At 32.6% G+C, this 26,229-nt stretch overlaps 1 protein-coding gene across 4 annotated transcripts in view; it reads left to right on the top strand.

Moving 5' to 3' along the window:
• The window catches only part of LOC126741483 (dedicator of cytokinesis protein 3), an 88,813-nt gene that overhangs the window by 43,944 nt on the left and 18,640 nt on the right, over positions 1 to 26,229 (top strand). For all 4 annotated transcript variants that reach the window (XM_050447901.1, XM_050447905.1, XM_050447904.1 and 1 more), the window contains 13 exons: positions 4,510 to 4,602; positions 4,654 to 4,945; positions 8,824 to 9,067; positions 9,138 to 9,324; positions 9,384 to 9,637; positions 12,747 to 12,872; positions 12,930 to 13,094; positions 13,143 to 13,302; positions 13,354 to 13,588; positions 17,365 to 17,527; positions 17,579 to 17,821; positions 22,899 to 23,093; positions 23,165 to 23,306. In XM_050447901.1, coding sequence (XP_050303858.1) covers positions 4,510 to 4,602; positions 4,654 to 4,945; positions 8,824 to 9,067; positions 9,138 to 9,324; positions 9,384 to 9,637; positions 12,747 to 12,872; positions 12,930 to 13,094; positions 13,143 to 13,302; positions 13,354 to 13,588; positions 17,365 to 17,527; positions 17,579 to 17,821; positions 22,899 to 23,093; positions 23,165 to 23,306 — 2,499 coding nt within the window. The remainder of the gene's footprint in view (positions 1 to 4,509; positions 4,603 to 4,653; positions 4,946 to 8,823; positions 9,068 to 9,137; positions 9,325 to 9,383; positions 9,638 to 12,746; positions 12,873 to 12,929; positions 13,095 to 13,142; positions 13,303 to 13,353; positions 13,589 to 17,364; positions 17,528 to 17,578; positions 17,822 to 22,898; positions 23,094 to 23,164; positions 23,307 to 26,229) is intronic.

The following is a 26,229-nucleotide window of genomic DNA, read 5'->3' as shown; positions in this document are numbered from 1 at the left end:
CTCGCTAAAGAACAACTTAACGCAATTCCCATACATAAACATCTTTATGCAAAAGATATAAATGAGCCGTTCAGAGGAAAAGTAGTATATGTCAGTATTTTTTTAATTTTTGAGTTATACCATTAATTATGTTTCTACTGGTCTAATATATTCAGTCGAAAACTGGTATAAGTCAAAATTTTAACTTAGCTAAGATAAGAGCTTCCTAACATTATTCCTCTCAACATAATGGATTCGTTCGCTGGAATAGTGGTATAAGTCGCGCCAGGTCGTATTAAACTCACTTTTTCTTATTTAGTCAGGTTTTTTTAGTGTTATGGTACGTAGTGTGTAGATCAGTTACTGTAGCTAAGAAAAAAGATATGATAGAACTTCTTCAGTGGATTCCCCCGATTCAGCATCAGTTCTTCCTGGACTTACTGACAAAAGAAGATGCTGTTGACAGTGGTCCATTATCCGATTCTGATGAAGATTAATTTGTTTAATAACTTGTTCTTATTCTCCTTACCGTAAGTTTAGTATGTAAGATAAGTAGTAGTAATGTTTTGCTCTTCAAGCTCTATATTTTTTGAACACTTTTATCAGTAATAGATATCATAGTAAACATACTACAGCTATTATTTTTCTTTGGTTAGTCAGTTTTGTGAAATTTGGTTAACTTTTACGAGGAAAAGTGATATAACTCTCCAAGTTATACCACTTTTCCGCTATGTTTTTGAAAAAACTTACTGGAAGAATGACATTGGGCGGCAAAAATGTAATTAATGGGCCCAATCAGTAAAAATGTTTACCATATGAAATTTTAGTACAGGGTTATTATAAATATGTACAAAAAAGTAAAGAATATGTTACTGTGATTTTTTAATTCATCCAGATGCAAAATATCAATTTTCTAAATTTCTACTTTAAGGGAGTTAGACCACTTTTCCGCTGAACGGCTCAAATAACTTTTCCCTTAATATTATTAAAAATCTAATACAACTCGATTGGGAACTTCAAGACGAGAACAATAAACTATATAGAATCAAAGACAAATTTTTCTTGGGAAATAAAATATCAAACCTCACAAGAAAAGACAGAGTAGTAATAACTAGACTTAGAATAGGCCACACAAAAATCACCCACGAATATCTAGTACAAAAAGGTAACCAGCCAATGTGTGAAACATGCAATCTACCTTTGTCAGTCCAGCATATACTAATTGAATGTATTAAGTATTAAGACTCTAGGCTAAAATATAACTTAACTAACAATATCAAAACCCTACTCAGCCCTAAATACAATGAATTAATTATCTCATTTCTAAAAGAGACAAAAATATACTCAAAGATTTGAAAACAAATTAAAGAAGACACATTTTTTTATTATTCAGATCATTGATATATACGAGCATTGTACATAGACATTTTAGATTTATTTGTTTTGTTTGTGTTGTATTTATTTATCTGTCTGTCCAATCTATTTACATACACATTACTCTTATATTGTACATAGACATTTTATAGATGTATTAACTTGCTTATTTATATAACTATTAAAAATTCTGATAGACGCCAAAAGGTCTAAGTTACCGGTGAGTCTATAATAAATATCTCTCTCTCTTCCAGGTATTTTACATATTTTTTGCCTTTTTCGGGCTTCTGTTTCTTATTCCAATGATTTAAAATATTTCGTCATCTTTTCCAGGCTTTTCCTTTTGGAGCCTTTTGTTTATCTTCCAGCAGATTTCAGATGCTCCTTTAGGGATTTTATGTAATTTTTCATCTCTTACAGGAGTTTCAACTATTATTCCAGGCTCTCTGGTTCATTTTATGCCTTTAACCATTAAAAATACGTCACAAATGCCTTAAACCTGCTTTGAACAAATAAAAAATTACCTCAAAAAGGTGAAACAAGTAAATAACTGCCTGGAAGAGTTCAAAAATGTGTCAAAGTTCCTGAAGGATTTCAAGGTGTCTGGAGAACATTTAAATGTCCTCAAATATTGTAAAACACGTCACTATGCTTGAAAAGTGATTTTTTTATGGGTTTTCAGGCTTTGCCAGTAAAATCACTCCTACACAGACTTTCCATTTTTCGACTCTTCCAGAAAATTGAAAGAGTTTTTGTGATTTTTAGGTCTTGAGAGTAATTTAAAAAAAATTGTTTTTCATCTCAACTCCCTGTACATTATTCATAAAAATTCTGGAATAGGTGTCTAATTATTTGAAATAAGCAATTTGTATATAAATTTTCCATTTTTTTGCTTTTGAGCTATTTGGTTAAATTTTTTGGCAAAATCACTCTCTCCTCAAAAACATTTTTTTTTCGACCCCATGTAGATTTTTCAAAAAACGCTGAAATAGGTGTCTAATAATTTAAAATGAAGTATTTGTATACAAATTTTCACGATTCTACCTTTTTTATTTTTGGACTTATGAGCGTTTGATGAAATGATTCGAAAAAATCACCTCTTTATCAAAAAATTGTTTTTTCTCAATTTCCTGTACAGTCTTCAAAAAATGCTGAAATAGTCTAATTATTTGAAATAAGCTATTTCTATTCAAATTTTCAAGATTCCACCTTTTTTTGGTTGTCGACTGAAATATAAGATAAAATTTTTGGAAAAATTACCTCTTTGCCAAAAAATTGTTTTCTCTGAACTTCCTGTACATTTTTCAAAAAACGCTGAATTAGATTTCTTAGTAATTTGAAATGAAGTATTTGTATACAAATTTTGAAGATTCTACCTTTTTTGGTTTTCAACTTTGTACATTTTTCAAAAAAATGCTGAAATAAGTGGCTAATTATTTTAAATGGGCTATTTCTATCCAAATGTTTAAAATTCTACTTTTTTTGCGTTTTGAGTTATGGCTATTTAGTCAAACTTTTTCAAAATGAAAACAAATTTTCATGAATTTTTTTTTCTAGACTCTGTCTCTTTTTTAAAAACTCTGGAGGTGTCTAATCATATTAAACCAACAATTTGTACAAAGAATTATCAAAATTCTACCTGTTTTTGATTTATAATGCGACTATCCAAAGTTGAGGGGATTTGTGGGTCATTTTTCACCTCTTCCAAGGATTTTAAATATTCTTTTTATGGCTTTAATGCCTTGGGAGTCAGTTTTTAGGTGTTTTCAAAATGTTTATTGTTTACTTTTTCAGGTTCTCTCTTTTGTTTATCTTGATGTAATGATTTTAAATATTTCTTCATGCTTTTGTGAACCTTTTGAGGTGTTCCAAGTATTGGACTTCTAAATTTTCACGTGTTCATTTATTGTAAACTTACCATTTTTCTTTATTTTTTCCAAGCATTTTAAGGACAATTTTTTAAAGTTATTTTCTGATTTTTTTCTTATTCTATAATAGCTTCTATTTATTAATGGATTTTTGCGATCACTTCTTCCATATATCCATCTTCGACCAGTTTTCTCTATCACTCGTTGAACCTCTTATTTATTTATTTACTATGCAAGGTACAAACAGGATTTTCCCGAAAAAAATGACCTAAAGTTAACATTTTACACCTAATTTACAAAAAATAAAATAAGCCCCTCTCTCCTACTCTAAAATTATAAGATACCTAAAATTTATGTGGTTTATTATTAAACTATCTATCAGGAATATATGTACCTACTAAATAAAGACATAATTCTATTATCAACAGCATGTTTCTCTATGTCCCCTTCTACCTGCATTTATATAAAACATACTGGTGTATCCGCTGGTACGCACAAAGGCATGAAAGTTTACTAATAAGATAAAAAACGTCATAGCTAACCTATTGAGACTCTATATTTACAATTTTAAGCCGCTCCTTATTTATACACAAGGAAGTGTATACGTTTATGTTGAACTTTTTCAAGCCTTTTTATATGAACTTCATAATGAGATGACCACACTAAAGAGCAGAAATCCAAGTGGGTCACAAATTTTTAAAAACTTAAAAATTTACCATCCAGTTTAGTTTTGTTAACTTTTAAAGGGACAATTAAAATCCAAGCTCTCCAAAACTTTTTTACTTTTATTGCCAACGTTTCGGCCTTTATTAGGGCGAACAGAAACATAAAAGCTTCTCATTGATTGTGAAAACAGGAAGTACAGATTCAGTAGGAACATAGTTGTATGTTTTAAATGATTCCATTTGGTTTATTCTACTTTATTAACTACTCCTATTAACTAACAGGTTATATCCAAAAAAAAAAATTGAATTCTCTACAAGATCTAACAATAAATCCCAACCTTAGAAGCTTTACCAATTATCAGTGAACCTAAATGCAAAATCAAGCTCTTTTATGGGGTTTACCTTTGTTATCTCAACAAGTCATTCCTGTCTAATGTTTAATATTTCGGGCTCACTATAATCCTTTTTCTGTCTAAACCTCTTCTTTGCACTATAATAGACACAGTTTTAAATAAGAATTCACGTCCTAGTTGTAGACTTTCCCTTTGTTTTACCTTGCACGATAAACTAATGAATTTACTTAAAAATGGTTGTTTTACTTAGTAGTTTTTTCCCCCTCTTAGGAAACCACGAAGCCAGCGGCCAATTTTCCAGAAGCCACAAGGAGTTTTGCGCGGTAAAAACGCTCCTCTGTTCGACAAAATTAACTCAAAACGGTAAGCGACCCATTTCAACCGGACCGACCTAATAACCGATAGTTTTTTTAGTGGATTTACTCGCTTTACTGCGTTGGAAATCCCATCCCGAACGCATACAGGAAACCCTCCAGCGAGTACTGAACCTGGGTGACGAGGAGTTGATCAAGTTCCTCCAGGACGTGTTGGACGCCCTGTTCGCCTTATTCTCGACGGAAGACGGGAATTCTACTCCGCACAGCGGTCTGGTCTTTCACGTGCTGGTATCGATATTTAATTTACTGGACGGGAGTAAATATCAACATTTTAAGCCGGTGCTGCACGCTTATATTAAGAATCACTTCGCCGCGGCCCTGGTGTACAAGTAAGACTTAAAGCGATTTATGAGAATGTTTATTTACACAATATTATTAGACCCTAAAGGTAAAATATAAATTAAATTGAACTTAGTACAACACCAGAAGGATGAAAATAATACAATTATTATATCATTTCGATTAGTGAAACAGTCCAGGTGAGCAAAGTACTAGTTTGCAAGTTTACTTACCCTAGTGAAAAAGGACTTATTTATATAGATATTAAATAAACAGATGGGATCCTCAAGAAACTCCTGAGGGTACCTTAAATTCATTAGATTAAAAGTTTCACAATTTTTTTGGTTTTGGAGTTAGGCTTTTTAGCTCTTATTGGTGATTTTATGAAAATAGGTGGAAAAATCGATTTCTCATTTATATATCCCTATCTCAATCTGAAAATTTGAAGAGAATGGGAATGAAATGATATTTTTTGGGTATAATTAGACACATTAGGAGAGAAAAACACTATTAACAGCCGATCCAAACACTAGTTAGAAAAAGAAACGATGATATAGGAAATAGGCGGAAATATCGAATTCTCATTTATATATTCCTATCTCACTCTGAAAATTAGAAGAGGATAGGAATGAAATGATATTTTTTGGGTATAATTAGACACATTACGAGAGACAAACACTATTAACAGCTGATCCAACCACTAGTTAGAAAATGAAACGATGATATAGGAAATAGGTGGAAATATCGAATTCTCATTTATATATCTCTATCTCAATCTGAAAATTAGAAGACGATGGTAATGATTTGATATTTTTCGGGTATAATTAGACACATTACGAGAGACAAACACTATTAACAGTCGATCCAACCACTAGTTAGAAAATGAAACGATGATATAGAAAAAAATGGAAAAAATAGTTTTTTTTCCAAAAAATCTATTTTTTCTCAAAAATTTCTAAATTAATTAAAAAACGCTGAAATAGGTGTCTAATGAAATTAATTGGAGAATTTGTATGCAAATTTACAAACTTGTACCTTTTTTGGTTTTTGAGTTAAAGTCCAGTGCAACGATATATTAGAATGGTCACCCGTCAAAACACCAGCATTTTACTTCTCAAACAATGTAAATAGAAGGTGGATGACATTGTTTGGCAGGTGGAATGCTGATGTTTTGACGGGTGACCATTCTAATATATCGTTGAACCGGACTTTATAAGCTTTTACTGCTGATGTTATCAAAAAATCGACCTTTTTCCAAAAATTCAATTTTGTCTTAAAAATTCCAAAATCAATTACAAATTGGTGTTTAATGAAATTAATAAGGGAATAAAAGAGATTTATAAAAAAATAAAAGCCAGTCCAATTTACATTAAAAAATTATAGGAGAGCCTGTGAAAAAAAATTAATTAATTCCAAATTACCCGGAAATAAGATATGACGTACATGAATAGCTTTTAAATCTATGAGGATGGCGTCAGTGAATTGATATTTTTCTTTTCCATATCGTCTGGAAACCTTGGAAGAAGCCTGAAAAAGAAGGATAGAAGCATCGGTAAACAAATAATAACCAAGCACGATCAAACATAATTCTTCACGGTTTTTCAGCCTTGCGTCTCATTTGCTCATCTTCCAGGAGTTTTGGAACGATTTCCATGTTCTCCAAGTTCTTGGAGACATTTTTTTGATCTCTCCCAGGCATTCTCTTTCTTCATCTTCTCTTTCTCTGAATATAATCGTACTTTTTTATTCGACGATACCAGTATGTCACTGTACATGGCCACCAGTCCTCCACGTATCCAGTTACTTCAGGCGTACCTCAAGGTTCCCACTTGGGGCCCTTACTATTTATAATCTATTTAAATGATGTTATAAAATGTTTTACCTTCTCCAAAATATTACTTTATGCAGACGATATTAAGATTTTTGCTTCCATTAATAATCTCGGTGATTGCTTTCTCTTACAAAATGATTTGGACAGATTTTATGAGTATTGTCAGAGAAATAAACTTTACCTTAATAATGATAAATGCGCATTCATTAGTTTTACACGTAATACTAACCTATTTCAATTCGACTATAATTTTAATGGAATTCTACTTAAGAGGATTGATAAAGTGAGGGATCTGGGTGTCATAATTATATGATCAAAAGCTAACATTCGCAGAACATATTAATTACTTAAGCATCAAGTGTAATCGAATGCTGGAATTAATTGGAAGAAATAGTAGGCTATCAACCTCTAAAAGCTCTCTAAAAGCATTATATTTTGCCTATATTTATAGTCGTTTGCCTCCGTCGTCTGGGCTCCGCAATATGCGGTGCATGCTAACAGATTGGAAACAATACAAAATAAATTTTTAAGATTTTCGGACTATAAAAATACTGGTATATTTAACCTACATGCTAATTTAATAGAACTTAGAGTTAAATATCAATTATATTGACTTGAAACAGGGCGCTCTCACACAGACATGTTCTTTCTCTATAAAATAATTAACTATCAGATTGACTCGAGTTATCTAATATCCCAAATACCTTATCATATACCTCAGCGAAGTATTCGAAATTCTTATTTGTTTCCAGTCTGTTTGTATAGAACCAATGTAGCAAGGAATTTGCCGTTAAGTCGTATGCTTTCCTTATATAATTCCAAATTTTTTTCTGTACATTTATTTTGCCGCTCTCTTTCTATGTTTAAAAAGAGAATCAGAGATCCTTGTTCTAATTAACAAAAACACAAAATTAGAAACTTAGCGCTTTACTGTATTTCTGCTCTTGTATTATTATTTTAATTTAGTATTAGTTAAGTACACCTGAAACACTTTGTAATTTGTGGATGTTCCTTTGGGTTTCGGCCTGTTAACATCCTATTTGAAAGAAAGAAAGAAAGAAAGAAAATGTGCTATATTACGTAAGAATAATCTTGTGTACAAGTATCCTACAAGCTAAAAAAACAAAACACAAATACAATTTCAAAAATTGACAAAACAATGAACAAAATTAAACACAAGAAGACAAAACTTTTTGAACATACTTAAATTAAAGATAACTAAATAAAACAATCAATTACTAAATAAAGGTAAACTTGTTGACAAAACTAGAGAAGAAAAAAGGAAAAAAAAAAGAAAACTTTCCAACATGTCCAAGGTTAAAACCTATCATTAAAAAAGTCATCCAGGTTATAATATGCCTTAGCCAATAAAAGCGACTTTAACTCTCTTTTAAATTTTTTAACATCCGATATATGTCTAACACACAGAGGAACATGATTGTAAATTTTTTTACTTATGTAAATTAATGAGTTTTTGGTAAGGGAAGACATAGGAATAGGTAGGGGAACATCATTTACACGACGAGTCAAATGGCCAGTGTCAGAGGGTAGTTTGGGAATTTTGTGAATAAGAGCAGCTGTTTCTAAGATAAAGAGTGAAAAAAGAGTTAAGATTTTTTCAGAAATGAAGAGGGGTTTGCAAGAATCTCTTAACTTAGCAGAACACAGGTATCTAACTGCTTTTTTTTGAATAACAAAGATAATGTTAAGTAGCCCCTTATTGGTTAAACCCCAAAAAGGCAAGCCATACCGAATATGAGATTCAATAAGTGAAAAGTACACTGAACGTGCAACCACCCCTCCCAGCTCTTGTTTTGCCATTCTTACTGCGAAACATCCAGAAGATAATTTCCCAGCTAAATGTAAAATATGATCTTCAAACCGAAGGCGACCATCAATGGTAATTCCTAGGAACTTGCAGCACTCTTTATTCCTTGTTTTTGATAAATAAATAAAATAAACGAAAAATAATTTGGTGAAACGACTTAATCAAAACCTGTAAACGTGTATTTTTTACGACCTGCTTGATCGCGCACCTTTAAAAACAATTTGCTTTTTTGTTTTGTAAAACGAATGAACATTTTTTTCCTCGTCCAGGGGACTTCTCACGAGCGTGCAACACTGCTCGGACAACGTCGTGTCCTTCGAAAAACAGGAACCGATCCAAAAATGCTTCAAAAGTCTGGAGTACATCTTCAAGTTGATCATCCAGAGTCGCCTGTTGTTTTCCAGGGCGACGGGGGGCCATTTCGAGGACAGTTTCAGGCGGGACCTGTACAGCGTCTTTTCCAGTTTGAATCACATGCTCAAGATCAACCATCCGCATATTATTAATACGCAGGTGAGTGTTTTGTTATGTTTTAAACTTAAATGTTTTTTTTCTTTTAATTATTGCCAATTTGCCTCGTTAGGTGGCGCTTTTGTTGGCGATCAGCGCCGTTTACGAGCAACTGAACGAAGTTCTGCCCACTATCGAGTGCACCAAGTTGGCCGCGACCATGTTGGACTCCATCCCGAAGGATCTGCCCAATTTATTGATCCAGGCCAAGTTGGCGTGCGTCCGTAATTTGGTTACTAGCAAACTGTTCCAGGACGACGGTAGTTTGTTTTATTTGATTCCAATTAAATTGTCTTATTTTGTTTTTTGTTAAAAATAGAGTCCCGAGGGATTTTGTTGTCTAACGCGTGTAGACACTTGAGGTACCACTTGTACCGGAAAGAGGAGCTGAAGTTGTGCACCGAAATAATGGGGGAGATCCTGGGATTTCTGTTTAAACAGAAGAAAATCAACGAGGAACAGGGAAAGGTCAACAATTGTATCCATCATGACGTGGACGTGTTGAATCTGTCCATTTTGGAGGTGCTTATCCAGACCGTTTTGAGTATTATCGATAAGGACTTGAAGATATTGGTAAGACTTTGCATGTAAGGTATATATTTTTTGTGGTAAGGCAAACAGCAGAAAAGGGCTTATTTCTCCTGATTCGTATCAATAATAGTCGATAGTTAAAAGTGAAGGAAAAATGCCCTGATTCTAAGGGAAAAATCTCATTACAAATTCCTGGACGTTATAAAAAGTGATTTGTTTTAATTGTTTTAACAAGGTGCTCACAGTTTCCTTGTTGTTTTGCATATTATGACCTGCTGCAGGATGAACACATTGATTTTTTTGACAGCAAAATTTATTTTTTATTAAACACTGAGAGTAGCTTTTACGTTTATCTACTTGATAATGTTTCCAGCGAGTTTCTTCAAATGATTCCTGTGCTGTTTGTTCCAACCACAGTGATACTCCGCTCTCAGTTCGTCTAGCGTCTGAGAGAAAATCTTCCAGATATTCTGGCGAGTGTCGAGTCCCAGATCTCTTTAATGGCGGAAAATGACACGAATAATCGTCAACGTGCTCGTCAGAAACACTTTCAAAAAGTTTATTTTGGGGTGACTTTTTCGGAATTTCAGGTGAAGCACGGTCAAGTTTTTTGGAAATGCGGCATACTCTTTTGACTGTTAGGGACATGCTTACACGAATTCGGGTGAACAAATTATAATGACACGTACAATTTTTAAAAGCTGATTTTAAATATGTTTAGAATTTTTAAATGGAAAGACGTTACTTTATAATATAATATAAAATAAAAATAATATAAAAAGTGATGCCAGAAAAACGAGAAAAATTTATGTCAAGACCTGGAACAGGTGGAATAAGTTAGGATCTTGAAGGAAATTGAAAAATTACATCAAATTTCTGAAGCATATATAAATGATACAAGGCGTCTGAAAAATATATAAAAAACGCTTCAAAAGTCTAGAAAATAGGCACAATTTGATCAAATTCTTGGACATTTAAAAAAATGGTAGCAGGTACCTGGGGATACATGTAGAAACATGACTTTGGAAACCTGAAAAACAGGAAAAATTAATGCCAAGAATCTTAAAAACGTGAAACCACTGTATAGCCTAAAAAATCACTGTAGAGTCCTGGAATAAAGTGAAAAATGACATCAAACATCTGGAGAATATACAGGCGTTACAAGATAAATAAAAATTGAAAGAGTGCTTCAAATACCTGGAAAATAGGAAAAAATTCGATCAAATTCCTGGACGTTGTAAAAAGTGATACTAGGTGCCTGAGGTATACAAAAAAACATGAAAAAGCCTGGAAAACAGGAAAAATTAATGCCAAGGCCTGGAAGACATTAAAGGTCCTAGAAAATCATTCCAGGATACTGAAACAAAGTGAAAAATTGCATCAAATTCCTAGACAATATAAAAGTGATACAAGATATTTGGAAAATATTTAAAAAGTGCTTCAAATGACTGGAAAATTAGAAAAATTCGATTAAATTTCCGGAAGTTATAATAGGTTATACCAGGTATATGGAGTATAGAAAAAAAATGACTCCACAGCCTGGAAAGCGGGAAAAATTAATGCCAAGACCCCGAAGACGTCAATCGACTGAAACACCTAAGAAAATCACGTCAGGATCCTGGAATAATTAAAAAATTACTTCACATTTCTGGAGAATATAAAAGGTATAAGGAAAATAGTTAAAAAATGCTTGAAAAACCTGGAATATGGAAAGCATTTTATCGATTTCTAGGAACTTATAATAAATATATAAAAAATTATTCCAGGTACCTGGGTTATATAGAAAAATGATCTCAGAAACGTGGAAAACAGGAAAAATTAATGCCAATAGCCTAAAAAAAATCACTGCAGAATCCTGGAATAAAGTGAAAAATTACATCAAACATCTGGAGAATATACAGGCGTTTCAAGATATCTGAAAAACATTGAAAGAGTGCTTCAAATATCTGGAAAATAGGAAAAATTCCATCAAATTCCTGGACGTTATAAAAAGTGATGCCAGGTGCCTGGGGTATATAAAAAAACATTAAAAAGCCTGGAAAACAAGAAAAATTAATGCCAAGATCTGGAAGACATTAAAGAACCTAAAAAATCATTCCAGGACACTGAAACAAAGTGAAAAATTGCATTAAATTCCTAGAGAATATAAAAGTGAAGCAAGATATTTAGAAAATATTTAAAAAGTGCTTCAAATGACAGGGACATTAAAAAAAATTGAATAAATTCCTGGAAGTTATAATAAGCTATATTAGGTATATGGGGTATAGAAAAAAAATCTACTCTACGGCCTGGAAAGCAGGAAAAATTAATGCCAAGACCAGGAAGACGTCAATCGACTGAAACACCTAAAAAATCACTTCAGGACCCTGGAATAATTGAAAAATTACTTCAAATTTCTGGAGAATATAAAAGGTATTTGGAAAATAGGTAAAAAAAAGATGGAAACCCTGGAATATGGAAAGCATTTTATCGATTTTTAAGAACTTATAATAAATATTTAATTACCTGGGTTATATAGAAAAATGATCTCGGAAACCTGAAAAACGGGATAAAATTAATGCCAATAGCCTAAAAACATTACTGCGTCTGAGACCTGGAGTAAAGTGAAAAATTACATCAAATAATTGGACGATTTAAAGGTGTCTTAAAATATCTGGAAAATATTCAAAAAACGGTTAAAATATCTGAGAAATGGGAAATAATATTGCCAAGTCCTGGAAGATGTCAAATGACCAAAAAACCTAAAAAAAAATCTTCCAGGAACCTGGAATAAGGTGAAAAATACATGAAACTTCTGGACGTTATAAAAGGTGATATCAGTATGGAAAGAAATGACTTCGAAAGACAGGAAAATAGAAAAAATGAATGCCAAGACCTTTTGTCAGTACTTCATAGGTTTTCCTTTTATACCTTTATCATTCGCTTTTGATTGTGCTTAGATTTTGTAACTATTTATATTAATCTGATCATTATTAGATGTATAGTATTTGGTGCACAACTTACGAATTCCCCTATAACATAACGACATGACTTTGCTGTTCAATATTCTCTAATGTTGTCTATAATATAAACCCCCTAAGGCTTGATCAAAAAGCAACAAAACTAATTCCACAATAGAAAAATCCAGTTTTAAGCATCAAAAATATTCCAGGGTTGTTTGGTGGCCTGTCTGATCGGAATCCTGCAACTGTTGGACGAGTTCCACTACAAACGGCTGTGGGAAGCCCTGATGGGGCCCGCCTACGATAGAAAACCCCTCAAAGACTTTTTATTACGGGTATAATAAGTTTTACCCAGTAAATTCCGTGATATATAACAAATTCTTTATTTTTAGGTGTTTCTCGTCTTTAGAAATCTCATTATAATGGAGGTGTTCCCGCCCGATTGGTTGGTTATAAAAATGCTGACCAATAACGTGATTTTGAACGCCCTGGAAGAGTTTGCTCAGCCTTTGGCTTTTACGTTTCTGGACAGTAGAGCCGGATATTTCGATAAAGAGGTACGAAGCCTGTTAGTTACTGTCTCTTTTTTATTTAATTAACTTTAGCTATGGACCAACTATTTTAATTTATCGGTGGACTACTTGACCCAATCCTCGCTACAACTGGAGCAATTCTCCGACGTAAAAAGGGAAAAAATAATCGAAAAGTACGGGGACATGAGGGTGCTTATGGGCTTCCAGATACTCTCAATGTGGTCCCAATTAGGTTTGTTCGCTTTTTATTGGTGATTTTAAATAAGGAAAAATGCTTTATTAGGTGAGTGTAAGCTGCACTTTATCCCGTCGATGGTGGGCCCTTTTCTCGAGGTGACCCTCGTCCCGGAAATCGAGCTGAGAAAAGCGACTCTGCACATTTTCTTCGACATGATGGAGTGCGAGCAACGGGCGAGAGGGAACTTTAGGCAAGTCGAGTGCGAGCTGATCGATAAACTGGACATTTTGATTAGCGAGAATAAGGGAGATGACGAGTACAGGAGGTTATTTAATACCATGTGAGTAATTTAAAAAATAAAATTCGAAACTGTATGATATTTTACCTTTTTATTTTCTACTTATCTAGTTTTTTTTTATTTTTATAACCAAGAATAAAAGCGATTGATTTTGTAAACTTATATTAATGGACTCAGGAAATCCCATCTTCTTAACACATTTAATTTTTTTCTTAACACGATTTGAAGTTAATTTTGTTGTCTTTGAGCCAATTTACTATTATACCTTTTGTCGAGGATTTTGTGGACACTACTTGCTAATACAGAGTGATTGGCAATAGTTTTTCTTCTATCCATTTCGTTCATTTGCCCGTGATAATCCCCCGTAGATAATCCAGCTTTAAAAATTAGAGATGCACCCTCAACCAATCCATTTTCGTTTCCGGCATGTACTACAATGTAGCGACCACTCGAACTAATGTTTTCTGCTATTTCGAATATTCTATTAAAATTTTGCTCTGGTTTTGCCATCTAATCCAATAAAATACATTATTTTTTAATAATCAACAACATTATCAATAAATGAATAATTAAACAGATACTTGCACACTTTCAGAAAAAGATGGGCGGTTCTAAAATAGTAGGTGTATACATATGTAGGTAAAAGGCTTCATTGGCAGGTTCTAATAAAAAAAGCGATTAATAGCCCTGTCCCCAAATCATTTATCAACATGAATGTATATATCATAAATAATTAGATTAAAACATGTTTGATTTACCTAATGTTATCAGATTAGCCCTTTAAGATATGACTGGTAGATAATAAAAAGACAAATCGAAAGGTATAAAAGGGGATACAAAAAGGATTTACGTACGGTAGGTGCAGGTCAAAAGTAAAAAGTGTGCAATAACATAGCTAAAATTGGCAACTCGGCTAAACCCAACTATTGCATTCTTAACATTCTTTTGCCGGCTACAGACTCAATAGATGAATAGTACTGTGACGATACACAAATTTATACACATTTTACCAAGGATAATGTTTTTGAATCCATGGAATCATCGTATAGCGTTCACAATGTATTGAATGCATCAAGTATCTCTCGTGTTTAAATTTAAGAATATTCGTAAAACAATTCGTAGATATTATTACGTAGCGAAAGCGATCTTAAGGGTTTTGTAGAATATTTTGGAATCTCCAAGGTTATTACTAATCGTCCTAGACCAGAACTTTCATGAGATCACTCTTTAGTTATACAGTCGTCCAATAATTTTATAACCTTAACTATGAAGGTTAGTCGTCTTTGGATTATCCCGAAGCTCTTTGTATTTTGCAACTCTGATTCGAATTTAATTGAGATGAATTTTAATTTTTCGGTATTTCCTGTAAGACTGCTCTATTCAATCATCTATTCACAGTTCGATCAGAATAGTTGCCACGTCTTTCAGGTGTGAATTTTTTATCAAAATTTGTATATTGTTGTTAACAAAGCTTAACAGAGTACTAGTTCTATAATAAAAATTAAAATATTACATTTTAAACAAAAGAGTATAAAGCTAAAAATAGTCAGTCATATAAAACAGTAAAACAAACATCGGAGTAAGAGGATTTACAATTGTACCACAAAACCATTATAATTTGTCTTAATTTAAACACATGCAAATAAAATACTAGTAATGGAAAGATGCGAATTGCAAACCAAAATGGGGCTAAAATCGTAGCCCTTACTTAACAGAAAAAGCCAAAATGCCAAACTGAAGTTAATTTGTCGTATGGATAAAGGTAGACGATTGAAAATCTTCTTATTATTGTATAGCACTAATTTTTTTTTAAATTTGTGCAGACCTAGAACATAAAAGGAATGGTTAGTACAACTTGCTCTAGTAAGTCTACTATTATGCTTCGTAAAATTAAGACAGACTGTTTCTAATAAAGCAAAAATATAGCACAAAGTAACAGTTTTTGTGTGTATGAAGTAAGGAACAACAAGTCTTGAGAACCAACCCTAAATAAACATCTGATAACCCTCTTTAGTAAAATAAAAAGCTTATTCAAGAGGTACTAGAAGTGCACACACCCCATAGGAAAGAGGGAACTAAAATATAAAGCTCTGGCAACTGGAATGTTTAAATTATTGAGAGCGACACGAAGAGCATAACAGCCAGAAGAAATTTTATTGCATATTGTGGATATGTATAATATTCACATTTTAACCTAGAATCGATATATAACTCGAGAAATTCGCCTACATTGGGAGACGAAACTATGTAGATCATTACTCAAATAAACATCATTTAAGGCACATTTATATTTTAGACATTTGTTGATATACGTGAAAAAGTCATTTAAATAATTATGAAAAGGGAGCCGGTTTTTCGCCTGTTATTGACAAAAAAAACCTAAATAGTTATTTATATTTAACACGTTAACTGCCTCAATACAATTTTTTTTTATCCCACGAGCCAAAAGCTATTTTTTATTTGTTTCACTTCCAAAATAATAAAAATGATGACACATTAATTACTTGTCAATACCTGTCAAAAATTGTGTTTTTGAACATGAATCAAGTGTCTCATAAGGCCTGGCTGACGAAAATTGCACAGTAGACCACGTGAATCATACTTGATTCAAAACAAAACTAGCCTATTCTTGTTGTTTATCGTCATTTATGTGTGATCAGTCAAACAGTAAAGAACTAAAAACTTGTGTTTTGAAAAAAGTGTGTTTTGATATTTGTTTATTAGCGGTCTTTATTATTGACTAAGGTAAGATTTTATCGCAAATCTTGTTTTCCAAGCTAATTTTAGATTTTTTTTCGAAAAGATGGATAGTTATAATGAAGAACAGCAGCGTCTTGAGAATGAGCGAAGAGATTCACAAATAAACGCAAATCGAGTGAAACATATTTTGGAAGACATCGGTACTGCTAACCGGCGAAGATGCTGCTTTTGTTATTCCAAAATATCCCAAGAAAAGGGCAGGTCTGTGGCAGCTAAAAATGCTGCACAAACTAGATGGAAGTGCATTCAGTGCTATAAGTACTACTGCGTGACTTGTTTCACCGAGTGTCATGTCTGCTTAAAAGAATAATTATTATTTTTATGCTTTTAAAAACCGTGTACCTTGTATACCTAATCTGTACTTTGAGCTTCTAAAATGTCTTACATTTAATACGCCAGGCCACGCTTTTTAAATTACCATTGATTTATATGGCTACTGAGAATCACCGGCGAGCTACAGGCATAATTACAATAGTTTTCCTGTGAATCACGGCTGATTCACGTGGCATAAACTAATATGCTACCTGTGAGACACACTTGATTCACGTGGCAGTTAACGTGTTAAATGTTACAGTAATCTAGTTGTAAAGAAACAAGAGATTCCACATTGCATTGATTTAATAATATTCGGCAAATTGTATTTAAATTGATACAAACTCTTTAAGTAAAGCAGGATAATTTCTTATTGACATAACAAAAGGGTTTTTGCTGATTCTGAATAGAATCAAATTAAAGAAATTCCTTTTTTTCTTATATTAGAGCAAGTATGTGTTTAGCATAGGGACATCTGTCCTTTAAGTTACTATAGAAGTAAGATGTGAATATAAATATAGAAGTTGACTTTTTTCCCTCTAATTTAGTATTAGATTTTACTTTTCTAGTTTAGACCTAAACAGTTTTAGTTATATAAACCATTACTTTCTATATTTTTTTTTGGCTGCCTTTTAAAGGGAACACCTTAGTACAGTGTAAGTAGCTTTTAAATATAGAAAACCCTTTTAGGAAGATAACCTGATTGTGTACCCCTTTATAAATATTTTAACTGAACATAATTTTAGATTATTAGACCGAGTTCAATCGGAAGACCCCGCCTGGAAGGAGAGCGGAGCCGCATTCATAAGCTCAATCACAAGACTGCTGGAAAGACTATTAGATTATAGAAATGTGATACAGGGTGACGAGAACAGAGATAAAAGGATGAGCTGCACGTTTAATTTACTTGTAAGTCCAACGCAATATATCTAATCCTCTTTAAACTCACTTTATTATTAGAACTTTTACAAAAACGAATTTAACCGCAAAGAGATGTACTTGCGGTACATCTATAAGTTGCACGACCTCCATCTGTCGGCGGAAAACTACACGGAGGCGGCGTTTACCATGAAACTTTACGCGGATCAACTTAGCTGGAACAATAATCAGATAGTGGCCGACCCGAATTATCCCAATCATACCGAGTGTCAAGTGAAGGAGTTACTTTATAAGAAAATTATTAATTATTTCGATAAGGGCAAGGTGAGTTTAAACAAATAAATTAATATTATCGCCCTCCGTTAGTTTCACTAATTAATTAAATTGCTTTTAAAAGCTTGTAATATAAATCTAATGATTTGAAGAGGTTCGAAGTCTCAAATCTTACAGTCTATAATGCAAACAATTGACACATACTTAAAAAGATATATTTTTTTTTTTAATTTACAAAAAAGTCACTAGCGAAAAGCAATTAAAAAAAACTGCGATGAATAATCCAAGAATAATCTTAAGCCCTCAATTTATATCCTATTAATTCCTAGTCTAAATTTATAATTTATGCAAAATTTTAAGAAAATTATCGCTTAAATAACTGTGTTTAACGCGGCGTCCTACGTGAACGGTAATCCGCGGTCGACGCGGTAATATTAAAATAATGTGTTCATATTGGAATGTAGGAACTACCGCGCGGCACGCACGGTCCCAGCGACTTTGAGGCGGCACAGTCGGTCAAAATATTTGATATTTCCGCGTCGCCGCTCCCAGTTTCTGCCGGTCAGGTTTTGTGTATTCATCAGGTCTGAGACATTTTACGAGTTATTATTAAGTAATGTAAAAAATACCCGTGTTCTTTGGAACATGAAACATAAACATTACCATAAAAGACTGCTGGTGGATCGAGAATGGTCACGAGTTGCAGCAGATCTCCAGGAAACAAGTAAGTATTTTGAAATATATTCGCATGTTCTGATTTATATTATAAAAAAAAGATTAAAAAACAATCCATTTTTTGTTTTTACATAATGAAACAAAATCTTGTGTGTACATACAGGGTGGTCCAGTTTAAACGTCATTAATTTTAATACGTGATAAACAATTTAAAAATAAATAATTTCATTAAATTTTTTTCTCAAAAACGTTTAATATCAATTCTCTGTCACATATTAAAATTAATGACCTTTAAACACTTTAAACTGGACCACCCTGTTGAAGTTAATTTTTTTCCTCTAGCTACAATTAAAATTAAGTTTTTATTTTCAATAGGGAGTATTGAAATTGATTTTTTTTTTTTAAAGTAAATTGAATTGAAGAAAAATTATAAATAAAACTAGCTGATAATCATAAAGAAAGTAAAAGAAATAAACACAATAAGACTGAACTAAATATTTATTTATTGAAAAGAAGTTAAGAAAGGCCAACTAAAAGAATGCTATTCATGATTTAAGGGGGCGAAGTGTGAAAAATCTGCAAAATTTCATTCTGGCCAATATGGCATCCCTTGATGATGCATTATGCCTTCTGCTGGGTCTCATACAATTTTTTCTATCGATCGCAACCCTTTTATAATTGACCAAATCCACTTCAGATATGCCTTCAAGGTCTTTAATGATATTATGCAATAAAGTTATTGCTTTAACTATATGCACAGCGTTTTCGACATTTGTTTCGATTGCTTTTTCTAGTAGGTATTCTAAACTTGGACGTAACTGCTCCAAATGAGCACTCTACTACCATCCTAGCACGGCAAAGTCTGTAGTTGAATATGTCATTTTCCTCCCCTTGTAATTGTGCCCATGGGAATGGTCTCATTAAATATTCCGTAAGGGGAAAAGCTTCAACACCGAGAAATACGTAGGGTGCAGCAATGGTTGAACCAGGTACTTTCTTCTGGTCACTCTCAATTAATTTATAGTTCCCATCTGTCAGTGCTAGCAGACCAATTGAAAAAAAAAAATTGTAACAATAGTACATTGATCCAGATTTTGGAAACATACGATGCAATTTGGAAACTGCCACCGTGTCCAAAAATCAGTAGCAATATTTTTAAAGTCTTCTGTTGTGGGTTGAGGCATGTGCTTCTGTACCAGCGTTTTCCAAATTGTTTTGCACACTTCAAATATAATAGTAGCTACGGCAGTCTTAGATATCCTGAAGGAATATTGAAGTTGTCTGAATTGCATCCCAGTTGCTAAATATCTAAATAAAATTTTAAAATACTATTTTGTTGTTTTAGAAGAAGTGGTAAAAAATAAATGGAAGAATATAAGGGACAGATTTAAAAAAGAGCTAAACAAAATACCCAAATCCCGATCCGGAGACAAGGAGAAGGAGAAAACGCCTTTCGGTACAGCGGCACATGGTGTCATTTTGAAGCAATGCTGTTTTTGAAACACATATTAACACCTAAGGTGACAGAAGGAAATATAGGAGATTCTGGAAATAGCTCTCATGCTGACGAGTTGTCCCAGGAACGTGAAACTGAACACGATATATTATCACAGTCTTCACAAGCAAAATCTAATGAAGAAGAAGTTGATGATGACGAACTACCACAGATAAGAACTGTTTCTTCACAACCAGCAACAAAACGAGTTACACGTGTGCCCCGACAACAACCAAATGATGACTTGAAAAATGCATTACCGGGATTAGACACCCCAATTACTCCTATAGTAATACAACGGAAGCGAAAGACACCAGCAAAAAACGAAGGGAACCTAGATGAGGAATTTTTATGATTAGAAGCTAAAAAGGTTGCCTTATTAGAAAAAAATGATGATGATGATGAAGATATAAATTTTTTCAAATCGCTTCTTCCTCACGTAAGGCAACTGTCTTTGAATAAATTATTTTTTAGAAGCTAGGTTCAGAATCTTTTGGTTGCGGAATTATGGAAAGTACAGAACAATCGACATCCCTATAATACAAATCCAGCATCCGTCTCATCTTATCACCAACCTTCATATCCTTCAAATGCACAATCACCTGCTTCAAACAAGTCAACCTGCTTCTCTGGACCTATCTCACCTTTCGAAAATCCACAGGCATCGACGTCTGGATATCAACAGTACCAAGGATTTCAAAGTGATAACTTCCTATAATATTTTTAAATTGTGTTCATCATGTATAATACTTTGTTAATAAAATAAAGTTTGTATTTGGCTTACCTCAAAGTTAGCATTAACCTCTCTGAAACTGAAATAGGGCGTTCAAAATTGGTTTCAAAATGTTTCAATTCGGAGGTGATTGCTTTTACAATGTAGTCAAAAGTTTAAGGTAACACTCTGCTATAACCGCGAAAAAAAGCTGGACCACTTGGGCAAGACCTTAATTTTCCATACAAATGATGAAATTCGCCGTATTTAGCTCTTTCCAAAAATATGGTATTCGTCTTGTGTCTTTTGTTGAGCCTTTTTTTACGCAATTTTAGAATTTTTTGATAGTAAGTGCTCTCAGTTAAAAGAATCGCGCGCGTCTTGTTCCACGACATCTCGAAAACTGCGAAACAAAACGCGCGGCGTGCATTTGCAAGTAGGACAGCCTGGCCGCGTTTGCCGTCGACCGCGCGCGGCCGCGGATTACCGCTCACGTAGGACGCCGCGTTATGCTTCGAAATATAAATAGTATTTCTTCTTAAATTTAACTATTGTACAACATTTCTAAAAGATATTTTCTAATAAAGAAAGGGCGGAAAGATATTTTAATTTTTTTTTTGAATGTCGGGAAATTAGCAATTTTTCGATTCTTCATGTAAGATAACATAAGAAAAGCGGTTTCTCCTGCATTAAAACAAAAATTAAAACAAGGTTCCAGGCAGTTGAGTCAAACTCAACTGCATGGAAGAATGTTGTCATTTTTTTTACAATTATTCATCAACATTCTCATTTTGAGGAAACATCATAAATAGCTTGCAAGTCCGAATTAATCTTATTGTCGGCTAATTTAAACTAACATGGTAAAAACGAATAATATAATTGCGTATGGTCAGCATAAAAATAATGGGAACAGTGCTTCAATCGAAAATGAAATCTAGCCATGTAAATAATTAAAAACAACAATTTTAACTTCAAACTTTATAAATTTTGAAAACAATACTGCATGGAAATTTCGAAAAAGAAAAGTCTGGAAATTTTGACCAAGCAAAAAGCATAATGCCTGGAAATATTGCTTGCAATTATGAACAAAAAAAGATCTGGATATGTTAGAAAAAAAAATGGATGCTTAAAATTATGAGTAAAAACTTGTAAATTTCAAAAAAAGATGCTGCATTTTTAATCTTAATAACTTGAATGGCGGAAAATTAGAAAAATAAATGGCTATAAATTTTAATTTAAAAAAACTAATAAAAAATATCCCACCTAGAAACTTTGGTATAAAAACTCTCTAGAGGTTTTTATTCTAGAATTTAAAATAGAAATTTGCAACAAAAAACTGTCTGGAAATAAGAAAATAGTGCCTGGAAATTATTGAATACAAGGGGAGCTTAAGAAAAATGAAATGGTTGAAAACTGGAGAAAAACTGCTTACAAATACAACAATATTGCCTGGACGTTTTGACCAAAAACCAGTTTAAATTTAAAAAAAAAATTAAAAACTGTATACATCTATACAGTTTTTGTACTTTTTGGTACTTTACCAGGATATATAATAATAAATATTACTGGCTGACAATTATGTATTCTGCCTAGAAATGCTGACCAAATTAGAAAAATATAATAGAAATTTTGGAAAAGAAAGCCTGGAAATTAAAAAAAAAAATTCTAGTACCTTTAAACACGCTGAATGCAATTACTCAAATCAGAGGCAATTAAATCGTAAGAAAATCTAGTATATTAGAATAGTGACTTTAAAGTTGAATGTCTAACGAAATCAAAGATTTTAATGTAGTCAACAACAACATCAGTGCAGAGATTTTTACCAGTATCCCGAACCCGAGTTCCGTCATCATTAACGTCTGTCATTGCCGAAGTACAACTATAATTTGTTCTGAATCCACGTTGCTTAAATGGTAAAATATCATTGCTATTAAAAAAATTACGAATTTAAGAATCCATAATTTGTGCAAGATCTAAACTGACTAAATTCTATTGACAAGGACATTTCAAAGACTTCTTTTTAGCATCTGGGAAAGTACTTACTGTTAATACATTCGTTAATCATATGTAAAATAAAGGGTACAATAAAAAAAAACACAGTAGAAGAGAACAGTGTAGAAACAGTATCAGCATAGTCAACCAGATAAAAAGAAAATGTATTTAAGATTGATTGATTTGTCACAATTATCGATATTTGTTACTTCGGTACTATTTTTCCTTATATAAGTTTCATGATAATTTTTTAGTGCTGGGAAAAAGGAATTCCGCTCTTAAAAGAGCTGGCGAACCTCTACGAGAACCTTTTCTTCGACTATAAGCAGCTCAGCGATATTCTGGTGTTCCAAGCGAAATTCTACGATAACATTCTCACGCAATTGAGGCCCGAGCCCGAGTATTTCAGGGTGGGGTTTTACGGGTTGAGTTTTCCGCTGTTTGTCCGGGTAAGGTATTTTCAAGGGGGGTTTTATTGTGAAAAATGTGAGTTTAAATTTGTTTTTTTTTATTATTTTAGAATAAGCAATTCGTTTATAGAGGTTTGGAATACGAGCGGATAGGCGCGTTCACCCAAAGGCTGCAAACCGAGTTTCCTTCCGCTCAAATTTTAATGAAAAACACACCGCCCGACGACAGTATTATCAATTCCGACGGACAATGTATCCTTTTTATGTGAATATAATAATAATTTTTATATTACCTTAGTACAAAGTACATATACAAAAATACAGTGCTTTAACTGAAGAAAATGTCAAAATCTAATATTAAAACTAATAAAAATAGTCACATTTTCTACAAAACAATCATCCTTACACTTCTCACTTATTATGCTAAACTTAAATACTTAAACACAAATTATTGAGATTTTAAGAGAGCACAAGATAATTGTCAACAGATGATTCTGTCATTTATATAAATTAGAAAAAGGAGGGTCCCAGGATCGATCTCTGGGGAACTTCATGTTTTATGTTTAAGACACCAGGCATGTTTTGAGAAAGTTTGTTGTATTCTACCTGCAAAGTAACTGCTGACTTATATCTTCAAATCCATAATGTTTAAGTTTCAGTAGCAATAAATCATAAGAAGTAATGTGTCACTAAGTGGAGAATCCATAAGTATAACAGACTGCTCTAAGTTTTTAGGGATTTTTGTTGATTATATACATTATTTAGAGTTCCAATTTACAATACAAACATTTGCTGCTGAAAACTTTAGTCAAAAAACTCATCGAGAAAGCTTTAGAGCCTTTTAATAATTATATTCTGTTATGATGCAAGTGATTATAAATCTTACAAGCATTGTAAATAATAATATTTTTCTGATAAAATGATGTTTGGTGAACATGTAGCAATAAAACGTCTCGCCTACGAGTATTATATACCTACCTGGACAGATCTATTTGCTTGAAAAATTGGTTTATTTTTATAAACATAAGTACTTATTTCAACGATGTAAACTCCAATCAATGTAAGGATTTTATTCCTGTACGAGTTTGTAAATTTAATATTACTAATGATCTTGATTGCATAGTTCTGAATAAGAAATAGAAGCTAGAGGACTCAGTCCCCAGTTCAGAATCCTATATCGCATAAAGGAATGGAAATTGGCATAATATAAAGATAATAAAAGAGCTGCTTTACCACAATGCTGTGAAAGAAATGTTAATGTATAGCAACAAGGGCTATACCCAGTATATGTGTGCTATATACTGAGTATGTGTTTTATTTGATTGTTATATATGAGAGGAAATTGGTTGGGAGTTTGGGTACATTCAAGGAATTGTGTGCCAAATATTGTGTGTGTATGAGGTGTCTGAGATATAAGAGAAAATGTCGTGGCGCTCATTTTTTACCCAAGTAATCGAATGGTGGAACTAGGTTTTTATTCACGACAGTTAGGTTAAAATACTATTTATTTGAGAATTAATTTTACCAAGCAGTTAATTGGAAACAAACCATGAACTTGTAAGTTTGTGTGTGTTTCCATTCAAAAAGTATGCATGTTTCTAGTTCGGACAAAATAAGTGTTTAAACAGTATTAAACTTACAAGCTAATAATAGCAACTGATATATTCTAATTACATTAACGTAAAAGCGAAAAACGATAAACATAAAAAAATTAGAAAGCAAAGAAAAGCGATTAAAAATCTTTAATTTAAGAAAGCAATTGCTCAAGACTTGTTAGGAGAGTCCAAGACTTAATTTTGAAATAGGTTTTTTTCTAAATTCAATACACGTAATGTTGTAAATTTTTGGTGCTACATAAACCTACATAGATTTATATAGCAGAGAGTTTATTTTAGGCAAAGGAAAGGAATATCTTGTTGCTATAAGTACCTGAGGTCTATTTTCTTAATTTTAGTACAGCATAGAAGTATTAGCACTGAATTTTTATAAATAGTATGTTAAATTTTAAAACTCTCCTGCCTCTTCAAAAACATCAGTTGATTGATATGTTTTATCTTTAAATAGACCACCGCAGCCATATAACAGATTCTCATTTTTTTTTTCAAATTTTTGTATATGTGCATAAGCCATGGTTCTGCTTAATTTACATAGAATAATGATTTGTTTTACCTTCTGGTTAAACCGAACTCCGTTACCTCAACTTTCTTTTTTTATGGGACCCTGTATATTTTTATAAGCTGTTCGCTGGGCATTGAAATTCTCATTTCAGAAACATATCACAAGTTGACATTTAATTGACAAGTGACAGTTAATGCTGATTTTATGTAAATCATCTAGATAGCTCCATAGCTAAGACAGACCATAGACCTTTGGTTTATCTCTTTAACATGACCAATCCTTCGAGTAGACTAACTAAGTTTAGGTTAGCATTAGAAGAGTATGATTTCGTTGTAGAGTATGTAAGAGGAGTTGAAAATGTCACAGCTAATGCATTGTCGCGTATCAGGATAGAGTCGAATGGGTTAAAAGTAATGAGCAAATGTGAGAGTATGAATGTTGAATCGAATAAGTTGCAAGGAATGAACAAATAATATAGCGCAACAATCAAATAACTGTAGTTGTTGAACTGTTAAAAACGCCTGACGAGGCAATTGAATTAAGACCAATAAGTAATATAGAAATGTTTAAAGATAAATTTAAAAAAGGGTACCCTCCTCTTAACCATAATACGAAATATAAGTTTGTAGATTTTAATGAAGAATTGCAATTAATATATATTTATATAGACCAGGACACCCAATCAATGACAAACTTAGCCATACATAGCGTTAGCAATTGTTGTAGCTGGTATTTAGAAACTATGAACAAACATTTATTGAATCACCATTATTTTTTTTTGGTTGTCAATAACCATTAATTGTTTTCACTTGAATGTTATTTTTTTAGCAAATGGCGTTTTCTATTTCTTTAGATATTTTAAACACTAGGATAGAAACTGAAACATTTTATTTAATATACATGAAACGCATTTAATTATATTCTATTATAACATTTTTATAAATATAATATAATTTTAAATCATCGTCTAAAAATAGAGTATAATAATTTCCATTTTATTTTTAAATCCCAGTTAGTAGGCTTTCGAATTTAAAAGCGCGAATCGCTTTTATTAGCT

The sequence above is a fragment of the Anthonomus grandis genome, chromosome 10 (genome assembly GCF_022605725.1).
Source record: "Anthonomus grandis grandis chromosome 10, icAntGran1.3, whole genome shotgun sequence".
NCBI classification, from domain to species: domain Eukaryota; kingdom Metazoa; phylum Arthropoda; class Insecta; order Coleoptera; family Curculionidae; genus Anthonomus; species Anthonomus grandis.
The sequence above is the reverse complement of the archived record's forward strand: the minus strand, read 5'-3'. Positions and strand labels throughout refer to the sequence as shown.